Genomic DNA, 21,259 nt, shown 5'->3' with positions numbered 1-21,259 from the left:
GATGTTTGAGAAGAGTAGATCTGAGAAGAGAATCGAGGTCAGTAAAGCTCACTTATAGTAATTTTCGTAATGAGACCCATGTATCAGCAGAAGCTTGGATTGTTGATGACATCTCGCAGCCAACTCCCAGGTGGCTCCAGATCTCGAAATAGCACCATTCGCCCCATCCGAGGCTGTGTAGTCCTTGGGCCCAGCCTTCTCATCCCAAATTTGACGATGTATTAAAATACTACAGCAGAAGAGCAAGGTGGAAAGGTGAATCCTGTCGGAGTGTGAGGTCATAAACGCTCGGTTGAATAACGTCAATTCCATCCTTTGTGGGTAATTGGCGCTACTTGGCGTTGCATGTTGCGTATGCCCCTGGTTAACTGCAGTGGCTTGACTGTGCGCATGCGGTACACACGACGACTTTTGAAATTATATCCCTGTGCCACACCCATTGTAGTAAAGGTTCAGCAGATTAGATTTGCATACGAATCCTGTTCTAAAGTGTGGAGTCCTGTGGTGATAATAACTTTACGCAATCCGTTCTAAACCCTGCATCACTCGCGAACATTGCCGCATCAATCAGTTGCTTCGTCTAGTAGCAATGCCATCGTGGCACTTCCGTCGTGAGAATATACGACCGCCACGACAAGACTGATCCGTATCATGCCGTCACTAATCATCTCAACATCAACAAGTATAAGTATCCCGTATCAGTCCTCTCACTGTTCTCGAATGAATCATTCAAGACACAAAAACGCACATTCTATAAGCACAAGATAGCATCAACCTTTCATACATCTGTCAATTATCTCATTTTTTTTTTATTAATTTTCATCTCTATCTTTGGACTAGCTAGTCAAGATGGTCGCCTTCAAGAAGTTATTTCTGGCTCTAACGTCGTTCACCGCCGCCGTCAGAGCGACACCTCTGCCGTCCGACAGCCCTCCGGATTACGATAACAGCCTTGCCGGTCGAGATGCACCAACTGGATCCACCAGTCAGTTGGAAGCTCGTGTTGAACCTTCCATGGCAATCCATTGGTCCAGCGATGGTCGTATCGTGGTGCTCACCGGCGCCGCTCTTACCGTGCAGCTCTTGCAGAGCTTCAACCGAGTTGGCAACCAGGCCGAGCTGCCCAGAGCCTTGACCCGGGACCTCACGGGATGGCTGCGGCACTACAATGGTGTCATCTCGAACGCCGCTGTCCAGGCTCTCGGCATCAGGAAGCGCCAGATCTACTGGGCACGGGGCCAGCGGGCCACCGACTTTGGCTTCACGTTCCAGCTCCCAAACCAAGTTCTAGGCCAACTCGCCGGCGTCATTAGGATTCTCCAAGAGTGGATGAGTTCCAAGGGCCAGGCTTTCACCACTCAGGAGCATTCGCCCGGTTTCGCGGACGATGCAATGAACAACAAATATAAGCGTGACGAGCTCGAGACGCGGGACAATTGCCCTACCAGCCTTACAGTCTGGAATCTTGCCATCACCGCACCTAGCGATCCTCAGTGGAAGAGCTTTAAGGGTGGTGACGACTGCGAGTAGATGGGTTCCAAGACACAGTTCTTAGTTGGGATCTTAGCATTGCTAGGACGATCCATACACGACTCTGCTCCTGGCTGGCCTCAACACTTTACCTGCATACACATACGGCTCTTAGCTTAGAAACACTCTGTCAATTTTTCTTTTTTTGTTTTTGTTTCTTTGTTTTTTGCTTCGTATAGTTAGACTGCCTTGCGTACAGCATATGTCATTTGGAATTGAATGACTTCATTTTTCAATCACACTGCTCTATTTCCACGAGTGACTTGAGACTCCCTTGTGAAAGCTGCAACTCGCCAGGATTCCGGAGCCCAAAAGGACGACGTGTACCCATCGCTCTTCCTGACCTGACCCTCGGCTACATCAATTAAGGCTTTGTGCCGTATTTTCAGTTGCCACAATACCTGAATTTGTCCAACAACCCATATGCTGTTCAATTTCAGGTCCGAGTCGAGTCGTCTCTGTAGCGTCTCTGCAGCTCAATACTGTAGGCCGATTTCCCCTTATAAGTTACAAAGTCCCCAGACGTTGGCTTCAATGTCACCCCGTTGGGTTTGATGTGATCGAGAGCCGTTGGTGGAGGGTGGTGCGCGATCTCGTTGCGCGTCGCGGACGCCTTTACATGCTCTATCCAGTCAGCAGGATGCTTGATACCAGCTAAGTCACATGCTTCGGCAACGCGCTCAAAGGCCGGAGTGTTTGGAAAGCTGAGAGGTTTTCCCCCATCGATGTAAATCAGAAGTGCCTAGTGGTAGCTTCCCATTGTTTACTTAGTACATATGTACTTCACCATTCATTCTTTTTATAACCACAATATTAGGCAAAACCATACTTACACGAGAGTTTGGGGTAGCTGGATCTAGTCGCAAAGTTTATCATTTATCTCAGTCAATTCCGGCTTACCATTCGTCAGAATTAACCTTCTCTTGGTCCCTCTATGTCCGAGAGAAGATTAGAACTTACTTCAAGAGCCCACACCGTAATTGCTCTCATCGTCGCCCACAATTACCCATTAAAAGTCAGCATTACTGAAGCCTTCCTTCTCCGGGACCGTTATCTTTTTTACTCTTGTGGCAGCTCAAACCGACCCCATCACCTCGCAAAAACCGTCACCTGGACAAGCCGGAGCCTCTCATATTACACGACACGATGGCGGAATTCCGTCTATTTCCCCACCTTCCAATGGAACTCAGAGATATGATCTGGGATATGGCAATTCGACCAGCCAAGCCGTCAGCTCATTTCTTTTCGTTCACAGTGGACGATATTGATCGTGAACATGGTACACCTGTAGATGAGCATTTCATAAAGCTCAGATACCCATTACAAGGACCGTGCGAATCTCTACTAGGAGCACCAGCCCCTTACCAATCGAGGGAGATTTCCTGGACGGAAGGCAACCCATCGGCATATTTACTCGACAGCGGACTGTGGACAGCATGTAAAGCATCGCGAGCACGCCTAGAATTACACCTCCAGCTTGACTGGTGGAAAGAAGATCGTCAGTTGGTACAGCGAATCAAAGATAGGCGGCCATCTTGGCCTAACAGACCTGACAAGGTCCAAACAACGGGATTCAAGCCATTCACGAGCCATTTTCAATCCAAGTCCGAGCTACACCAATTTGTCGTCCACCCTCACAGAGATTTGATCTGCATACAGCCTCGAGGCCATCCAACACTTCACAGGATCGACTTCGACTGGAACTTCTACAATTTACCATTCTTTTTGAGTGCTCAGAGAACTGGTGTATTAGGAAATCTTGCTTTAGAGCTGGATGTTGACTGGTTGAAGAGCGCATTGATCCAAGAGTCGTCCGGAGCTTTTCAAGGCCTGGTCTCACTGCTTGAAATGACTTCTTGCATTCGGAAATTATGGTTCATCGACTACCGCATCCGATGGCGAGATGAAGATCTATTAGTCAGCGAGCGGACGATAAACTCGTTCTACGGAAATCATCAGCCCAGAGAACGAGAGGTATTCCAAGGTTCTGACCGAACACTCGTCGAAGTGGACATTGAATGCAACGACTGGATAGACCCAGACTGGGATATGTGGCATGTCAGCAACCAGGATATCGAGACAGCGAATGAATGTTGGGATGTGAAATCTCGGGATGATCAGAATCAAGTCACCCCCGACAGCATGACGTTCCACAGGGAAGCAGCAGTCTTTGTCAAAAGACTGCAAGAGAATGTAGATGGTTTGCATGTGAAGGTGGGGATTCTGTCATGCATTATAGGGAGAAGGTAGTGGACACTTATGCGACAAAGTCAAAGGGAACCAATTCATCTACTGCGCTTTGAATTTACATATATATAATATGGGTGATCTATGGCTATCTCGTTGGCCAGTCCTATAGTTTGGCGGCTCTTGCCACGGTTCCCGATCCCGAGAGAAGGTTTCAAGTCTTATGTCTTCCTTATGAGTGTATTAGCGCCTTTACTACACCATGCACTTGTCTGCCACCGTAAGCGATCTGATAGTCCTGCATTTTGGAAGATGGGTCTTGGAAAACGGGAACGGACCTCGACTCGGAGAATATGAGCCAATGGCGGTTCGCGGCAGGACAGAGCAAAAGTGAATGAACCTGGCCGACGAACCGAAAACACACCCAATCTTTGACCCAAAGAAACTCGCGTAAAAAATCCCCAGGCCTTGAACGCCAACCCACTTTCGTTTGGCGAATTGAGCGCCTATTGTGGAAAATGGATGCAACGAGATGACGCACGATCAACGAGGAGATCGACGGACCTGACAGCTTTTCTTAAACCCAGCAGAAAGGGCCATCGGGAGTAAAAGTCAGTAAGGACGAACTGGTAACTATTGGGTGAGCCAGGTCGGCGAGTGCCGGATTTGTGGGGGCGGGGGCCCTGTTGCGTTGCCGGATCCCGGCCGTCAAAGGCAGCTGTAATTTAAGTGGACTGCACCAGGTCCAATTCCCTGGCGAGGTTCCTGATTCCAGCTTCCTAATCATGGCATCTCACGAGAGGGGATCTCTTTCCTCGTCCCCATTCCCATGTCGCGGCGGAGCCGAGGGAGGAGGCACGCAAGCAAGTTTTCTGCCAACTTACCAGGACATCCAATGCGCGTGCCAGGCCACCCACCGGCTCCTGCCGGACGTTGGGGTCGCACCGCATGGCATTCGTCGGACATTTTCCATCGAGAAAGCAAGATAGACTTTCAAATCAACGACCAGCGCTTGCGCGACCTGTGCGTCGGGAAATATTGTGACTGGCTAGCGAGGTACGGCAGGGCCCCCCCCTTGCGCTTACAGCGCCTCTAAAAGCCCGCGCGCCGCCTTGGCCATACTGGCCCGCAGCGACACTGGGCCATAAGCTTGTGAGCTAACTAGTGCTTGCAGCTGCCGGGTGTGTGATCCCAACGACTCCTCAACCCGCCTGCATATGCAGACATAAGCTACATACCGCCTTCTCGTCTCGCGTACGTCGGTAGGCCATCTATTAGGCGATGGAGGGAGATGCCGTGCGTCTGTCCTTGGCGACGCGAGGTAGCGCAGCCAGGGTTGGGCTTCTTAGCAGACGATCCTGGCCCTTCTCACCGTTGCATTTGCGCATCTCTCACCGTAAATGGGACGGGTTCCCGCCCGGAAATGAGGTCGTTGCTATAAGACCTTCTCTTAAACCTCAGCACCCAGCCCGGGTGGACGCGTAGGGCCGATGACTGGCCGGCCTACCATTTCCGATTCCTGACCTGTTTTGAAACCCTGTAGGCCAGAACCCCGAGCTTGGTAGCCCCATGTTTCGTTTCGTTTCGTTTGTCACAGGCGCAATATTGCATCTTAACTTCCGATCCTTCTTCAATTATGTTTGCGTGTCCGCAGTTATTTCCACCATCCTCCCTCCTTATTATGCACATGTAGGCCGTCATGGTCCATATCCCTCCGCCAAAACCTGATTTCGACATCCAGTCTACCTCCGCATCCCAAGGTCATGAAGACAACCCATGCACCGTCGTTAGACCCCGCCTTGTACAACTATCGCACACCCGTATTCCCAGGGACGTCTTCTTACTAAAGAAACGGCCTCATACTCTATTCGAGAGCAGGAACATACTCCTACAACGAGAAAGCTGACCGCGACGCTGTTGTTCTCCAGAGATGTCCGCAGAAACATAGACAAAACCTTGCCGTATGATCCGGCTAGCAACGGAAAGGCTTTCGCTTGGCCCCGATGACAAATCGGGCACAAGTGAGTATCAAAGATTGCCTGAGAACGAGCACGCCTTCACGGCCCGATGAAATGCTCGGCATCGTGATATCTTCCCCTTCCACGGGGTTACTTCCGACAAGAGTGTCTGCCACCTCGCTCTAAGGCAACAGGAGACATCCCTGCCTGATGTGCCGAGCGTTGAAAGAAACAACAAGGAACCACCAAATCCTCGAGCCAGCTATGGGTTATGCATATAAAAGACCTAACGCCGAGTGGAATCGCTTGGGGAAACAAGAACGAGACAGTCGAAACCCAAACTTTATGCATTTATGTTGTACATTTGGTATCATCGTGACGCAACTGAAAGCAAGCAAGGGGTATCTCGCGTACAATTACAAAGAGAGCAGCTGATAAGCGGCAACAACGCTCCGAAAACGACACTCGCTGGGAGCACCAAGGGTGATGGTGGACCTGCTTCTCGGACAACAGGACCGTGCCTTGTCAGGCCTTCCGCCGTGGTCTTCACCGAGAAGTATCCTGACGGTCGATCAAGCCGCCAATGTCGACGCGACCTGCCCGCGGATCCGAACTTGGGCCGGGCTGCTGACCGGGGCTCCGGATGGGCGGGAGCTGGTACCCTGACGACAGCGGTGCACGGGTTGCGGGCAGTTCGCTGCGGGGAATTTGATACGAAGGCCCACCCGTGTGATCGAGGCGTCCAGATGAAGGCGAATATGACGGGACATTCGGACTCACGCCTGGACTGATCCCCATCACCGATTGGCCGGGAGTGACAGGCAGACGAGGTGTCAGCCCCCCTTCTCTTGGATCCCTCGTATCCCCGAACCTTGGCCGATTCGAATCAAAGGAAGCCGATACGGGAGTAAGTTGAGGAGGCAAATGCGGAGCCTGGTATGAGTATGGGACGTCTCTGGTATGCGGAGACGGCGTGGGATGTGCAAACGATCGCGCCTGCAAGTTGAGATGCAGCACCACGAAGTATATCGAATCCTCCTTTACCAGCCCGATGCGGATCGGATAAGGCCGGGGTTGCCCTTCGGCTGTGATGAAGGTGAAAAAGTCTTGCCTGTCAAGAGAGTATTTGGACACTAATTCCGAATCTAGCGGAAGGGCATGTAGAACCCTCTCCAACTCCTGTCTACCAAAAATGGGAGGCAGATAGTTTGGCTCTTTCCTGCCCTGTTCATCTTGAAGCGACCGCTGGAGGGCAGCAACTCTATCCCATTCTTGCGGAACCATGACCTCTGCCAGCTTCCGCCCTAGGATGGACTGCGCCGAACCAGCACCGATGGCATCCACGAACGTATTTGAGATCCGGGCTAACTCGAAATCAACCGTCAAGAACGCCAAGGGCTCCAGAGACCTTTGTGGCAGAGCCAGGGGCGGTGGATATATGTTGGCATCGCTGATCGACCCTCGCTCAAGATGCTTCGGCGCTACGGGATCCGAAGGGTGTGACTTTAACACCCTATACGACTGACTCCTCCGCAATGGGTCATCGAAGGGAACCACTGCAGCACTCGATGGGGCGTATAAAGACACGGGTCGTCTGATCATTGAATCTGCTGGATGTTGGAACCGCGACGAGTCAAATCTTGACTCCCTATCCTCCCGTAAACGTGGGCGACCGCGTTTTTTATGTTGCACATCGACGCAAGCGTCTTCCTTCCCATTGCTTAAACATCTCGAGCACGGTCTCTGGGCTGTTAATGAGTGGTGTTAGCCAGACATCCAAGGAGCATCAAGGGTTCAAATAAACTCCGGTCCAACTGGCCGAATGCCTCGGTCAATTAGAACGCCAATGGGTGGAGTATACATGCTGGTGTAGCAATAGCTATGCAGCATAGAGATTTCTTGCACCCAAGACATCAGCCAATGGATGAAATTTGGCACCACTGTCAACTTTGACAATCAGAAAGAGACCACCAACAGCCGTGGACTTGTCAAAACTGGGCTGGGCGCGGTTCCGCCCAGTTACTCCGTACAAGGCGACTTTGCAGTTCAACCGCCTTGGTCCGGTATTTGATGGCAAGTGAGGCAGTTATGGTGGGTCGAACCGTGCGAAGGTGATAGTTGAAGTCATGAGGAATTAAGATCAAATACGTACCATCGCACCTATAAGGATCAGTATTCATTCTGACAAAGGAATTACACTTCAGAGGAGGGATGGGCTCACCTAAGATGTGCTCTTTTGCATGGGACACATGCTGACGCGACATGTCCCTTTGTTTTCCGTTGTGATTTTGGAGATGTATAGGGGGCTCCCTCCGAGGTTTGCGGTCTCGCAGGCAACGAATATGGTGATGTCGTTGGCATTGGTCCAACTACTGGTGGAAGGGGATACTGGGGTTGAGAGATATGCTGCGGTGGATAAGCCAAAGGGTGACCCATGACTTCTCCCGGACGACTACTCGGATAACCCAAGCGGTCGGTGGTTTCCAATGACAGCGGTCTTATTCCAGTGTTTGAGGGCGGTTGTGATAGTTGGGATGGTGGGTGGTATGCTGAAGCAGTTATTGGTGTTTGTGAGGAAGCTATCCGCGGGTCGCCTCCTTGAAAAGCCGAGCCAGGGCGGTATGCATCGTGGGGAGTTGGCCGAAAGCTACTCTGACCTCGATCTCCGGCCTCTTGGATGGGCTTAGGCGGGAGCGTTGGTGACCCTGACATGGGCGGAGAAGGATATGCCCTTGTGCCAAGATGGCACGCCGTCTCTGCGCTGGCCCAGGTCAGGTTGCCAGCGAAGGACGCCAGGTCGGATTTGCCTCGGCGCTGGCCGAGAGGGGCGTTAGTCTGTTCACCAGGGTGAAGTATGGCTTGCATGGATACTGCAAGAGGGTACTACGGGAGAAAGTGCTGAGCTCCCGGCTTCTCACACCAAGTGATAGTCCGGCGCCTGGTATTTGCGTTGAGATTATCTTGCGTACAGATCCGGGGTTGGTTCTTGCCGAAGAGTTGCATGCCAAGGGTAACGATCGAATACGAGCTTCGCAATATCCTCTCAGCAACTGATGCGAACGCGGTACCTGATTTCGATTCCAAGCAACTGAGTCAAAACCGATGGCACACGGAAATGTTGCTGGAAGGACCACCGCGGACTAGTGTCGTCGTGGGTATCTATTGGTGGGTATTGGGAGTTTCTTGCAGTCGTGAAGAGGGCAGGATGTTCGATACAGGAAGTCGGGAGGCCACCTTCGCAACTGACAGCGTGGAGAGCCCTGGTGAAGGGGGCAGCGTCCCAGAAAGAGTCGTAGGACAGCGCGAGGTTGGTGATACTTGTTCAAGGAGGTTCAGACACCAGTGACACGGCAAGCGGTGCCGCCGATATCTTGGGACCGAAGAGAGCACTCGGGGAACTGCAGCACGATAGCGAGACCCTCACGTAACACCAGAAGCTTGCTCAGTCTTTCGGGTCTACGATCGGGAGGCCGCACGACTGGTCTTTGTGCTGTTCGAATGTTGGGGACACTGGTGAGATCCTCCGGGATGAATGAGCCCAAGAGCTTTTTCTCTATCATCACGGTGGGATGACGGAGGTTTTTGTGCCACTTAATAGAAGATTGGCTCAATATGTATTCAGCAAGGGTAATGGTTCATGGGTTCATGGGGCGCATCACCGCTGCACAGACGCTGGGGTCTGCTGGCTGGGCATAGACGGGCACTGGCGCCGTTCTGGCACTGGCGTTGATGAGCGACCGGGGGCCTATTGACCAGGGCCTCACTTCAGGGGGGCATGAGCAGTGGGAGGGCCACAGAAAGGTACCTGGGCCTGTGGGCATGGCACGGCATGATACGTGACGATGGGTGGTGGATATTGTGGGTATCCAGGGAATACAAGTTAAGGGTTGACCGTGCTGAAAAATGAACGAGATGGTGGGAACAGGGGGGGGTACGCCGGAGGTGGAGCATAACGCGTGGGCTGGCTGTCCAGGATAGACCCCGGTCCTTCAACGGGCAGCGAAAGGGCAGGCCCGGGCAGCTAGTCAAGCTAAGTTAGACATGCCAGCTCGACCATCTACTGCCATGTATTATGCCAGCTTCCTAACCCTGAGGGAGGTGCATAGCTATGCCGTGAAAATAAGACGATGATGGCCTCCCATGTCTGTCTCGCTTGCGAATTCTCCGGCCCCCCCAGGCTGCTTGGGGCCGGAGGGGAGAACTGGCTGGCAGAGGACAGACAATGAGACATTCGCAAAGGGGGACACATGGCCCTAACCGAGGGGTGTCAATTGAATGACGGGGTGGGGCGTGTCATGGAACGGCGCGGTGAGAGGGATGGCTTGCTGTGTCTGAGTCTGACAGGTATCGCGGTATGTGTTCTCTCGAGACGGGCCTCCCAAGCGCTGGTCGGCCCTCCGCCAGGCAAGCGGAAACGAGGAGCAGCGAGCCACGGGACCAATCGAGGGCTGGCCGCGTGGGCTGCTTCAGCACCATGACACACGCTCCCGCCGTTGCTTAGAAGAGACGCCTGGCGGCTGACAAGACGTTGCATAGCTAATTCCGGTAGACGTCAGCCTTTCAAACTCGAGACGAGCCACGAGGAAATTGAGGATGGCGATTTCATACACACTTTGTGTGAGAGCGAGGTTGCCGCCAGTGGCCGGCAGCCCAATACGGGCGACCGTCCCGCGGCTGCATGAGGTTCCCGTGGCAAGCTAGGACGGTTCGGTTCACCCAAAAAGAGAGCCGTCGCTCCAAAAGAGCTCATGGGTATAGTTCGTGCGCACTGGTGGGTTGTGCACTCGTCGATCTCGTGTCATCAGCTGCGGTGCGGCCCATTTCGCACACTTAATCGGACATGCATGTACATACTCGGCTCCCGGGGCCTGGGTACACCCAGGAATGTCACATTGACGGACCACGTCCTCGGTTCCAGTTCTTGCAGTCCTTGGAAGGCAGAGAGGCACGAGCACCGCTGCTAAACAGACTACGAGTTACATGTTGCCCGTGATCCATCAAAAGCCGCCGGCAGCAGCCCATAAATTGGGTAGGGTCCTCGACCTGCATGCAGACTCGGCAAGTACCACATCCTGCCGGTGCTGAGTGATCCGAAATTCGTGGGGAGCATTGGCGATTCCGCTTAGGCTGGCGATCTTATGGTCTGCACACGCAATTCACCCTCAGGAACGCGACCCTTGGAACTTCTCTCGTCATTTCTGATGGCAGACGAGCATGGGTCTTGTTCCCCCCTGCTCCGCGGGAAGACTACAGGACGCAGTTTTCGCTCGATGAGGCAAGGAAGGCAGATTTGATTACTATACCCTAACTCAGGCCGTTGGGCCTGATGCACGTCCGTGGTAGGGCAATAGGCCCAACTAGAAATCCTTCCGCATTCGACCGACAGCTACAACAAGTATTTGGATGCCGTGACTCGATCGTAAGCCCGCCAGTCTCACCGGACAAGTGTTCCCAAGGAGGCAACACCGATGGCAAGTCGGAGTTTCGTACTCAGCCCGATTTAGCTCTCTCTTTCCTACCGGGTATGACTCGGAGAATTCTTCTCCAGTCTCCAGCGACATGTGCACTTCATGGACCGGCGATGTTTTGCATTTCGTGAGCGAAACGTCAACAACGTTGCCAGCGCCGTCTTGGCGACGTTGGTCAGTTCACACTATAGCTGTATCTAAATGCGGTGCTTGGCGATTACTATGTACGGGAGTTTTTGAGTACGCGGTTTAAGAATGACTCGCTTAAGACGGCCTGGGGATTCGCATATTACAAGGATCGTGTGGTATCTCGCAGCAGCAAGTCTCTGGTGTGACGTCCCCGCACGACGGCTTCAAGATGTGACATATCTGATCTTTACCGCAAGCTATTTATACTCGAGACAATGGTAACGCTTATTTCGTCCCATCAGGTAGAGCCTCATGCGGCGCGCTACGCTATCCAAACCCCACCAATTGCCTCGTCGGTATGTTTTCTCGACGAGCCCAGTGTACATAGTACGCATCTGGGCATGCCCTATAATGGGATCCGTCATGATCCCCGAGGGAACGCATGAACCCGTCTGCAGCTATCGTTGTCGGTGCGCACCAACCCGGCTGCAGTCTTGCAGAAGTTGGATCGCGGATGCAACGGCGCAATCCTAGGCACGACATAGGCTTATCTACTGTAGGCTCAGGGCCTCTACTAGATTGTTGGTATCAGTTGGGTAGTATCTGCTGACATTGGATTGCGGCTCAAGTGGAACCCTGACCTCGTCGTTGATATCAACTTGGGTAGTAATAATGAATGGTGGGGCATCTGGTCATGACGGCGCGTAACCGACGGCCACGCTGCACATAGTAAGGCCAGTAGCTCCAAATATGGCTCGTGGCTTTAATCTACCTGACACTATTGGGGTCCGTCAAGCGGCGCGCCATTGAGATTGCTCGAGACACTGTCATTTGGGGGTTGGTCTGCATACTTCCTACTAGCCCAGGAGCCCGCGCAGCACTTCTTCCCTCTAGGCGGCATCGTCAAGGGCCAGACGCGGTCGAATGGAGGCCTTGGTGAAGCTGCTGCCGGAGCACTCGCGCATTGTTAAGATGAGGGATCTCACGTATTGCTGGCTATATTGCACAGGCCTGTTTATCTTAATGGGTCGCGGCAACGGGCTGCACGCACAGCGGTACACCTGTCCTACTATGGTAATCCTGGCATTATTGTGGCGTCAAGTGCCATAGTCCGCCCATTATGCCGGGATGCGCTAAATCTTGTGCAGGAGTACGTACCCAGGTACCGACAACGCATTTTGAGCCTCCTTGTCGATAATTGACCAATGCAGTTGGTGATGCCATCCATCAATGCTTGGCCAGCACCAGCCCTCACCCTGCGAAACCACTGGACTTAGACAATCTGACTTGGCACCCGCAAACCACATCAACTCACCTCGTCCTTGCTGCGATCGTGAAGTTACATGTCACTTTTTACGACATCGGCCGGTGTGCCCACTCCTGTCCCATCAGTGTAAGAAAGAGTCTGTGTACCTTTATGCGTTACTGGAGATCTTGCTTAGAATGGCATCCCGACGATAGGTAAGGTAGGGATCAAGACCGGCGGACAGCCAAAACGACCCCGTGAAATCGTCCCAATTGTCCAAAACGGCTGTCCAAGAATACTCCGATTGCTCCTTTGCATTGTGTCACTACCCCGCCATCCTGATCTTGGGCGTGAAGTTTGGTTTTGGTTTGTAGGACAGGGATACATCGGACGAGATAAAAATGCGGTTGAGGTGGTTTGGTGACACAGCATGAACCCGCCCGGCCCTAAGTTGGAAGGACTACCCACAGCTTTGGCTGGTCAAGTTGTTATAGCCATCCCAAGAAGTCTTTACTACTCCAATTACTATACCGAGGAGCATCTCTCTCTTCACACAAATGCGCAATTGAATAACAGCAAATCTCTAATCTCATCCGGCTCTCGCAGCGTTGGCGAAGTGGTTTCTAAAAGCCGGTTAGATCACATTAGGAACAATGCAAGATGCTGCATGGGTCTGGGGTTGCTCGCGTACTGCCCTGGTCCCTGTTTTCATCTGATGTCTGAACGGGCCTTGCACACACCCTTTGCTGGGGCTCGCTGGGGTTCTCCCCAGCTATCCTCGGCTACTACATAGCATGTACAAAGCAGGGCACGTCGCAGGAGCCTTTTGACACTTCGCGATCGACAGGCGAAAGCCAACCTTGCGACGTGCCTGCATGTGTCAGAATGTCGGAGTTATTTAGGAACCTCCCGCAGTTGAGACGAACTGGCATCGCATCCGGTTTCAATTGACGTTGGCCTCGCCTAAGCTTGTTCTTTCTTATTTCGAAGCTAACTCAGCAGGTAGGGAGCTGAGCGCTAACCACATGTGCCGTCCGCTCTGATCCTATTACTTTTTGCTCAGCACTTTAATATTATATCGCAATGATCTCCGCAGGGGATGGTGCCGGATTGCATGATGCACCCCCCGGCAGCTTCTGCCCTCACTCTATCGCGATCTGCTGATGCTGAACTCATTCCGCGCGTATCACTGTCGGTCTTGCGGTACACAGTAGAGTCCAAAGATTCAACTTGAATGTTTTCTCCACTGTGTCCTGCGCACCAGCTATCCTTTAACGCGGATGCAGAACCCAGCACCCGTTTTTCCCGGTTTTTGATCTCGAGACGCTGATCAATTAGAGTTACGGCACAACCCTGTCGAAGAGGATGGCAAGACACTTTCTGCTCAACCCCCCGGAGTAGTGTTTAGCATTGCAGATGGGTCCTATCCTCGCATATTTTCCGAGAGGCCACTGTTTGTATAAATTTTTCCGTCTAGAAAATATCAGGTCCGCCTCGGCCCAAGAGTCAGCCGTGGTCGATCTTTGAATGTCAACGGATAACTAGTGGACACGGTTGGTGGACTTTGGTCATACATATATTGAATCCGTACCAAGCCACAACCGCGCACAGACACCAAATGAATATCAACCTCGTTTCTCCACTGCCTCGAACAGATGCAACATAACTACCTACACAGTAAGTCTATACAGAGGCTTAGGCTGGCCCTCGTCATAAGCCGATATCAGCGTTGATTTTCTGGTCGCTCAGGAGCAGTTGAGAAACAGACGATGACGGCCTAGACAAGAGCGTAAGATATGGACAATCGCAAAGCGACCAGTACTTAGCCGCAATCCTTCCCTGTCCCATCATGATTGACTCCAAACAAAGTGTGCTTGGCCTGGTTGTGGATTCTGATCACCGGCAAGGTCATTTCATAGAATCACCAGGCAGGTGCGCCAGTGTTCTCGTCATTGATATGGGCTGGCCAAGGTTTCCTCCGTATCCCAACCCCGGCCAGATGCAGAAGTGAGATTGCGGCACTCCAGAATGCAACCACATCCCACCATGGATTATTACTTGCTCTTGATGTTGAAGACCGAAAAGTTTGAATGGGGGTTTAATCTATTTCTCCTAATTCTTCATCCGGCTGGTCGACATGGCTCTGGTCCTTTGGGCCGCGCCATGTTGGCCCTTTCCGCGTTGAGCAAGGGTTGCATTGCGCAGCTTTGACCGTCACGGCGTGGTAGGAACTAACTATCGAATGCGCCCAGCGGATCGGAATCTACACTCCAACCCGCTGCATACTACTGTAGAGTTCGAGAAGCAATACTGGGGCGCTGGAGAAGGCATAAGGAGACGTGGGAACCCGGATATCTAGCAAGTATGTAAGAATCCAGTGATAACCCACAGCACCTGACTACTGTAGAAGAGAGGATCCCCCCACTGCCGCTAAATACCAACCCGAGTGCACACGCAACTCACCCGAAGTCGAGCGGCTGGCTTAACAAGGGGCACACAGCCAGGTAAAATTAGCGCCGGATTCGAAAGGAGACAAGAAAGACAAAAAAAAACTGGCGCTCTTTTACCCGAGCGTCTCTACCTCTGTGACTTGACTTCCTGTCCAGATACAGGTGCAGATCCAGCCACATCACCCATCAGCGGACGTGGCTGCCCGTCACCTGCAGCCCGGCCCCTACGTCAGGATTCCGGTAAGTTTGCACAAGACAAACCTGCAGGACAATTTGGTCGCCAAAGCCTGATGACTGAAGACCGTTGTGAACACTGCTGCAGCAGTCTACACCAGCTCCTGCTTAGCGCGCTACTTCTTGTCCCATCCCTGCCTGAGCACTGGCGGCGCAAAACGTATCGCGCCCGGGGACCTGGTCAGAAGTCCGCCGAGTCAATTTACGACGGCACACATCGGCCCCCACTAGTGGATGTCGAGTATATTCGTTGATCACCATTACCACTTACTGAGATGGGAGATCCAGCAGCGCTATTGATTCGGCGATCCCATTAACGCAAACGATCATCAAGTCTATTTCACCGCTATGGATAGACCACATATCGCGAGTGTCATCTCTCGTCCCACTCAGAGAATCCCCAGGTGTTCATTCTTTCACAATGCCATCCGACCGTTCGCCGAGCACCTTGTCGCTCGGCGGTTTCCACAATGCTAGCGTCCCCAGGAGCCAACGTCTTGGAGTACTAGGATCCTCTAGCTGGTGCTTATTGCAGCAATCCGCTAGCGACGACTTAGACCCAGTAGCGTGTGCCATGTTGTGCATGCCTCGGAACTCTACCCGTGTAGACGCCGACCGTTGAGTGTGGAGGGTGTAGATCGGAGATTTGCGGTGTTCCAAGCGGTCGAGATTTGTGGTGGTGGTGAATCATGGAAGCGCATGCCGACATCAGACGAAAAGACGACAGGGCATGAATCACTCATCTCGCCTAGCTCGGAAGATTTCATCTGATCTTACGAGAGCCCCTGTGCTGCCTCAAAGAGCATCGCTGCACAGAGCGCGACACAAGCCAGCCGTCATCTCATCAAGTTTATGCAAGTGCACACCAGCTAGCAAGACCAGCCAAACGGAGAATTTCCCGCGCAGGGTCCCTGTCTCAAAGCAGAGTCGGTACGGTACGTATCCCCCGCTCGCCTGGTCCAGGCTGGACCCTCCACGGTTTGAGCTGGTGAGCTGGCATTGCTTCTCTGGCTGCAAGCTGACACTCGAGAGTGTTCACCTGAAGCATGTGCTCACCATGGGATGCCGAGCTTTGTCGGGGCCGGATCTCGTCAACTTGGGCGGCCTATCGCTGACTTCGATTTCAATCTATCTAAACGAAATCTTACTCGTTAGTACGCAGGTGGGGAATCACAGTACCAAGCCGCCGGTAGGGAAACCTCCCGAAGCCTGCTAACACGAATGGGTGCATGAGATCGGCAGCAAGGCGAGGTCTTGCCTTTTTGGACCCTGTGCGGGTTAGATGCGGCGCGATATTGAGTCGTCTCTCTAAGCTACTGGGCGGTGGAGTATTGGCGACGACTGCCGGACGTTTTGCGACTATCAACGCTTTGACGGCCTGCAACTATACTCGAAAGAGCTGCTTTCCTCACAGTATTTGGGCAGAGCGGGGTCAATGGTGTGCATGCATCTTTAGCAAACAGCTCTGTCCTGCGCGCCGAGTGTGCATCATGTCGCATCGCCAGAGACTGATACAGAGTGGAGGCTCCCGATGTCCCGCTCGCTACAGATAGACGGTCATCGGGACGAGAGCGCCTCTTTTCCCGGAATTGCCGGACAATATGGGGGATGTTATAATCGCCCGAACCGCCATTGGCAAAGGCAAGGCTCTCTCCTAATGGCGGCGGGATGCGGGAAGCTGTCACATCGATCGATTGGGAGGAATAAGGGCGCGTAACTCTCCGACTGATTTCGGTTCTGCGGCGCACGCTTGCGCCAGTAATGTTTATCATCAATTAAGCTTCGTCCGACTAAACTGACGCAAGAAACTCTAGAGAGAAGCAAGCGAGAAACCTTTGGGAAGTCCTGTCCTGTACGTGTACGGCCTGCTGATGGCATATCATAAACGTACATTACACGCAGACGTCTTGTTGACGTCTTCGCCATTACTACCTAAAAGGTGAAAGACCTATTTTAGGGGCTATAGCAGCTATGCCCTGTCAATAACGGAGCGACTGGGCTCGCCCGTAGAGGAATAAGGCCCTCTCCACTATCGATATGGCTTCCCAGACACATGGCTACCCGCTCCTCTCTAGCAGTTAAGGGAATAGAGCGATCGGGTTTCAGCTTTTAGGGTCGCATTCGGCGTCGTTGAAACCCAGCAGCGGCCAGCAAGCAACTGTCAAACCCCGACCAGATTACAGGAGCGACGCCGTACCACGTTCCACCCCAGCTCCGCACAATTTAGCTTTCGATTCCGTCTCATCTTTTGTTCCTCGCGATCATGTACGTCAGACGGATTTATATTATTTCCTATTTTATTTTGCTGGGGACCTCACGAAACCCCCAAAGGCGTATATCCTTGCGAGCGAGAAAGACAAGCATTCGCCTGGCACGATGCAGGGTCGATGGCTGATAGAGGCATTGGTCCGGCCTGTCACGACAGCCTGTGCCGTACATAGTAAGCTCGGTCCGCGATTTGGTTACCTCTTTGTGCATGCATGGTGCTATCACAAAATGCAGCACAGCGCAGCTCGCAGGATCAAGCTGGCTTGTCGGTGCTGCTGCTGATCTTGGTGTGATAAAGACTGAAGATACTCCCGACTGGCAGTGCGCCGCTCAATGGCGTGTTTGACGATCTGGCCAGTGCTTGGAGCGGTCTGCAGCGTCTCCGCATGTGCAGCAACCATATGAGGCAGCTCGCTAGATGCCGACATCCCAATAGCGAGGTTAGCTGGGGCGCCGAATGCAACGTCAAGTGTCATGGCGCCGTCGGTACGGCCTAGCACGCAGTCAAGCAGCCGGGTCTATGTACCAAATTGCAAACCTACCGGGCAGAAATCTCCCTCAGGTGAATGAGGTCCATTTCCTGGCTCCCGGCTCTACTCTATTGAGAACCAAGAGCCTACACTCCTACATATTTGATTTCCAGCCTAAACCGCGTTCGAGTTGAACGAACTGGCAGACACCCGCCCGCTCTCGGCGGGTGAAATTCTCGGAAATTAGGCCGTATTCTCGACCTTGAATACTGCCATGACATCGTCGCCCTACACGGGTGGGCGAAGACCCCGACCACCGCTCTCCAGCGCCATGGCGAGAGCGGATCCTGTCACAGCAAGGTCGTAGGCCGGACCTTGTAACCACAGTACACGCAGAGTCCCCAAAGGGAAAATAACTAACAAGCTTGCCCGATATCCGCGCTAGGCGGCAGACACCTCTGCAATGAAAATCTCAGGCACTAGCGCCTGTCTTGCTGACCCTCACCGCAACGCCTTTCCAGCATCGTCGGCCGTTCATTACTTGATACGAGTCACTACGGACCAACAGCTGACCGGGCTCACCCCAAGCCGGACAAGGTTGCTGTCTACCAGCCAGGCCAGCGGGCCACCCTGCGCGCACGTGCAAACCTTGAGTTGTCGGGGTTCAGAGCTAGAGGCATAGATCGCTACCAAAACCTTTGGCGTACCCATATAATATGATTGGTATTATCCCGCCGGCCGGAAAATATCGCCGACTCCACGTGCGCGGGCGGAATCAAATCCCCCTAAGTTAGCGTGCTCATTGCGGGATTACGTATCTTTCGCAGCTGGGCTAGGTACATGGTTCATGATACCTACAGCACCTGGTTTCTCGGAACACCATCCTGGCCTGACCGCTGCCGGGCTCCAGCCTCTTCGCAAGACTAGCTTCTAGTGAAGAAGCTATCGAAGTCACGATGCTTCTAGCGTCGAAAGGATCGTCCCATCTGGAATGTGCCCTGCTGGAGGACCAACCTTAGCTATCGAGCACTGCCTATCCATCCATGGCGATAGGGACCACCCGTCGCCTGCTCAGTGGACTAACGACTTAGGCTCACTGGCTCTGCGAGGCTATCGAAAGGCCGAGGAAAAGCCAACCTCATCGGCTCAACATTAGCGTAATTAAAGTTCCGGCATCGTATGAGATTGCCGTGCTAAGGATCATGCTGCTGTCGGTGTCGAGGATGGAGGGCATGGGTGCATCCGGATATCGCCAATTTTGGAAACACTGCAAGTGAGGCTACTGTGAGAGGCTGAGACAGGACTATGGCTAGTACATGGGTTCCAATACACTCCTCGGGTCTCCATATTGAAGCATCACGCCCAACGTGTGACAATGGCAGCTCCCGTTCGAATGTGTAATGGTAATGTGCACAAGCTCATTATTTCACAACCGGCCATGCGGGAATACCACCTGGTTGCCGGAAGTAGCATGAAAGGAAAGTCTCTAGTCAAGAGACGATGCCTTATTCAATAACGATCGACCAACGTTCTTAATGCAATGAGCCAACTCGCAAAGCTACAGTACTCAAGGCAGAGAGAATTTGGAATCCCAGCAACATCGTATTTGTAGTTATTGAACGTTATTGTCAAGTTGCTCGTGGATCTCTGTGAACGTGCCACCGATAGCACTAGCAATTGAAGAAGAAATGCCAGAAGAAGACCAGAAGAAGAAACCACCCTTTGAGGCTGGCTGAGGACTGGAGGCACATGCCATTAAGCAGCAAGAGTCTCTGAATTGAAACAAATACACGCAAGCTGCAAATTCATACCACGCTGTTACGTATGGTGTCTTGCGTGTTTGTCTAATATCCAACTCTATACAGGAAGGAAAGGCCAATGTTTTCATGTTACGACGACATCGAATAGGACGATAACTCGAACTAAGTCACCGATGCGTTGAGATGGCAAGCATCATTGGCATAGCGGACGGGCCTGATTCATGCCTTGTTGTGGATTTGTAGCAAGATCTGCGTGTGAATGGCGGTTCCATTGCAACTACCTTTGAGTCAATATTGAGAAACGTAGCTTTGTCGAGATTCAAGTTCTTTCCCGAGGCTCCCTTTTCAGGGCCAAGATGATTGTGCAGCTTAGAGCATCACTTATTCCAAGGCTGTCCGTACAGATGTTGGCCATGGCACAGGCATGTCTGATTGTATGTAGGCGTGATACACGGTAATGATGTCGCTCTAATATCTTGACAAACACCCACATTCTCAGTCTTGCGCAACAAAAGGGCTTGTGTTCGTCTGCCTTACACTGTTTCCCCTAGCCATTGGTATCTTACACGGAGAGGTCCCGATACCATGGTGACCGCGTGTCGACTTGTCTTATGAAGTCGGACATATTGAACGGAGGAATAAACACCAACTGAATGAACCAACTCAGGCCAATGCGAAGCAGAGACAGAGAAACTGGCAATGAGCAGCTGACTGCACTGCTAGCATTCGCTGTCATATCCTTCTTCCTCTGACGAGACACCTCTACCTCTGTATTAATCCAAGCTGTGATAAATCCAATGAGACCTCGCGACAGACAACTTAATCACCTTTCGTCTGACGTCCCCCTAGGAGCCCCCTTGGATTGTCTACGCAACGTACCAAAGACACACATGCACAAATCACCACCAAGCAAACATCAACAACAGTGAAAACCCTCTCGATATCTTCGTGACTGAGACAAAAAGCAGCAACGAACCGTACATGGCACATGACACATGACAAGCGAAAACGGGGGACATGGGCCCATTCTCTGTCTCAGTATCACGCGCGGACACATGCAAGTCCTACCGAGCGCGCAAGACGAGAGCCTCCCCTTCGTCTCCGCCGATGGCAGTTTGCGCAAGGCCCGCCCCGGGCCTCACAACGGCCGTAAAGAAGGGGGGTGGGAGTGCTTCCCGTGTCCTGTGCTTTGTTGTCGGAATCCTACACCCCCTCCCACACCCGGTGCCACGAGGCGAGGATGCACGTAGGGGCTTTTTTTCCCCCCCTCCCCTCTTTGCTTTTTGATCTCCCTCGCATTCCCCTTCGCGTGTGACAGACACGTACCGGCTTGTCGGTCGCCGGGTGGCACCACCGCGAGGAGCAAGAAAACAACTGTCGTGACGTATGTATGCCAAAAGAAAGGGGGGTGACGCCGTGTAACCGAGGCGCCGGGGGAGGGGGGGAAAGCCTCGAACGTTGACAAACATGCAAGACGGCAGGCACCCACCGTTCCATTCCCCGTTTTGATTCCTTTGCACCCTCTGGGAAAGGCAGTGTTCGTTCCACAGAGATCCGCG

The 21,259-nt window shown here is 52.7% G+C and overlaps 5 protein-coding genes across 5 annotated transcripts; 4 read left to right on the top strand and 1 right to left on the bottom strand.

Annotated features, from left to right (window-relative positions):
- Positions 1-849: 849 nt before the first annotated feature.
- JN550_002260 (uncharacterized protein) lies at positions 850-1,530 on the top strand (the record flags this gene model as incomplete). The annotated part of the gene is made up of 1 exon (XM_049313536.1): positions 850-1,530. One exon carries the CDS (start codon positions 850-852, stop codon positions 1,528-1,530), a length of 681 nt encoding a protein of 226 aa, XP_049175551.1.
- Positions 1,531-2,676: 1,146 nt separating this feature from the next.
- Positions 2,677-3,780, top strand: JN550_002259 (uncharacterized protein; the record flags this gene model as incomplete). The annotated part of the gene is made up of 1 exon (XM_049313535.1): positions 2,677-3,780. The coding sequence occupies one exon, from the start codon at positions 2,677-2,679 to the stop codon at positions 3,778-3,780; it is 1,104 nt and encodes a 367-aa protein (XP_049175550.1).
- A 2,441-nt stretch (positions 3,781-6,221) lies between these two features.
- Positions 6,222-7,277, bottom strand: JN550_002258 (uncharacterized protein; the record flags this gene model as incomplete). Its single annotated transcript, XM_049313533.1, has 1 exon — positions 6,222-7,277. The coding sequence occupies one exon, from the start codon at positions 7,275-7,277 to the stop codon at positions 6,222-6,224; it is 1,056 nt and encodes a 351-aa protein (XP_049175549.1).
- Positions 7,278-8,417: 1,140 nt separating this feature from the next.
- JN550_002257 (uncharacterized protein) lies at positions 8,418-8,729 on the top strand (the record flags this gene model as incomplete). The annotated part of the gene is made up of 1 exon (XM_049313532.1): positions 8,418-8,729. The coding sequence occupies one exon, from the start codon at positions 8,418-8,420 to the stop codon at positions 8,727-8,729; it is 312 nt and encodes a 103-aa protein (XP_049175548.1).
- Positions 8,730-17,578: 8,849 nt separating this feature from the next.
- JN550_002256 (uncharacterized protein) lies at positions 17,579-17,967 on the top strand (the record flags this gene model as incomplete). Its single annotated transcript, XM_049313531.1, has 3 exons — positions 17,579-17,642; positions 17,705-17,735; positions 17,793-17,967. The coding sequence occupies 3 exons, from the start codon at positions 17,579-17,581 to the stop codon at positions 17,965-17,967; spliced, it is 270 nt and encodes an 89-aa protein (XP_049175547.1).
- Between the last annotated feature and the right edge of the window lie 3,292 nt (positions 17,968-21,259).

The sequence above is a fragment of the Neoarthrinium moseri genome (assembly GCF_022829205.1).
Source record: "Neoarthrinium moseri strain CBS 164.80 chromosome Unknown scaffold5_Wmoseri_CBS_16480, whole genome shotgun sequence".
Lineage (NCBI taxonomy): Eukaryota > Fungi > Ascomycota > Sordariomycetes > Amphisphaeriales > Apiosporaceae > Neoarthrinium > Neoarthrinium moseri.
This window is presented reverse-complemented; position numbering and strand designations above follow the sequence as displayed.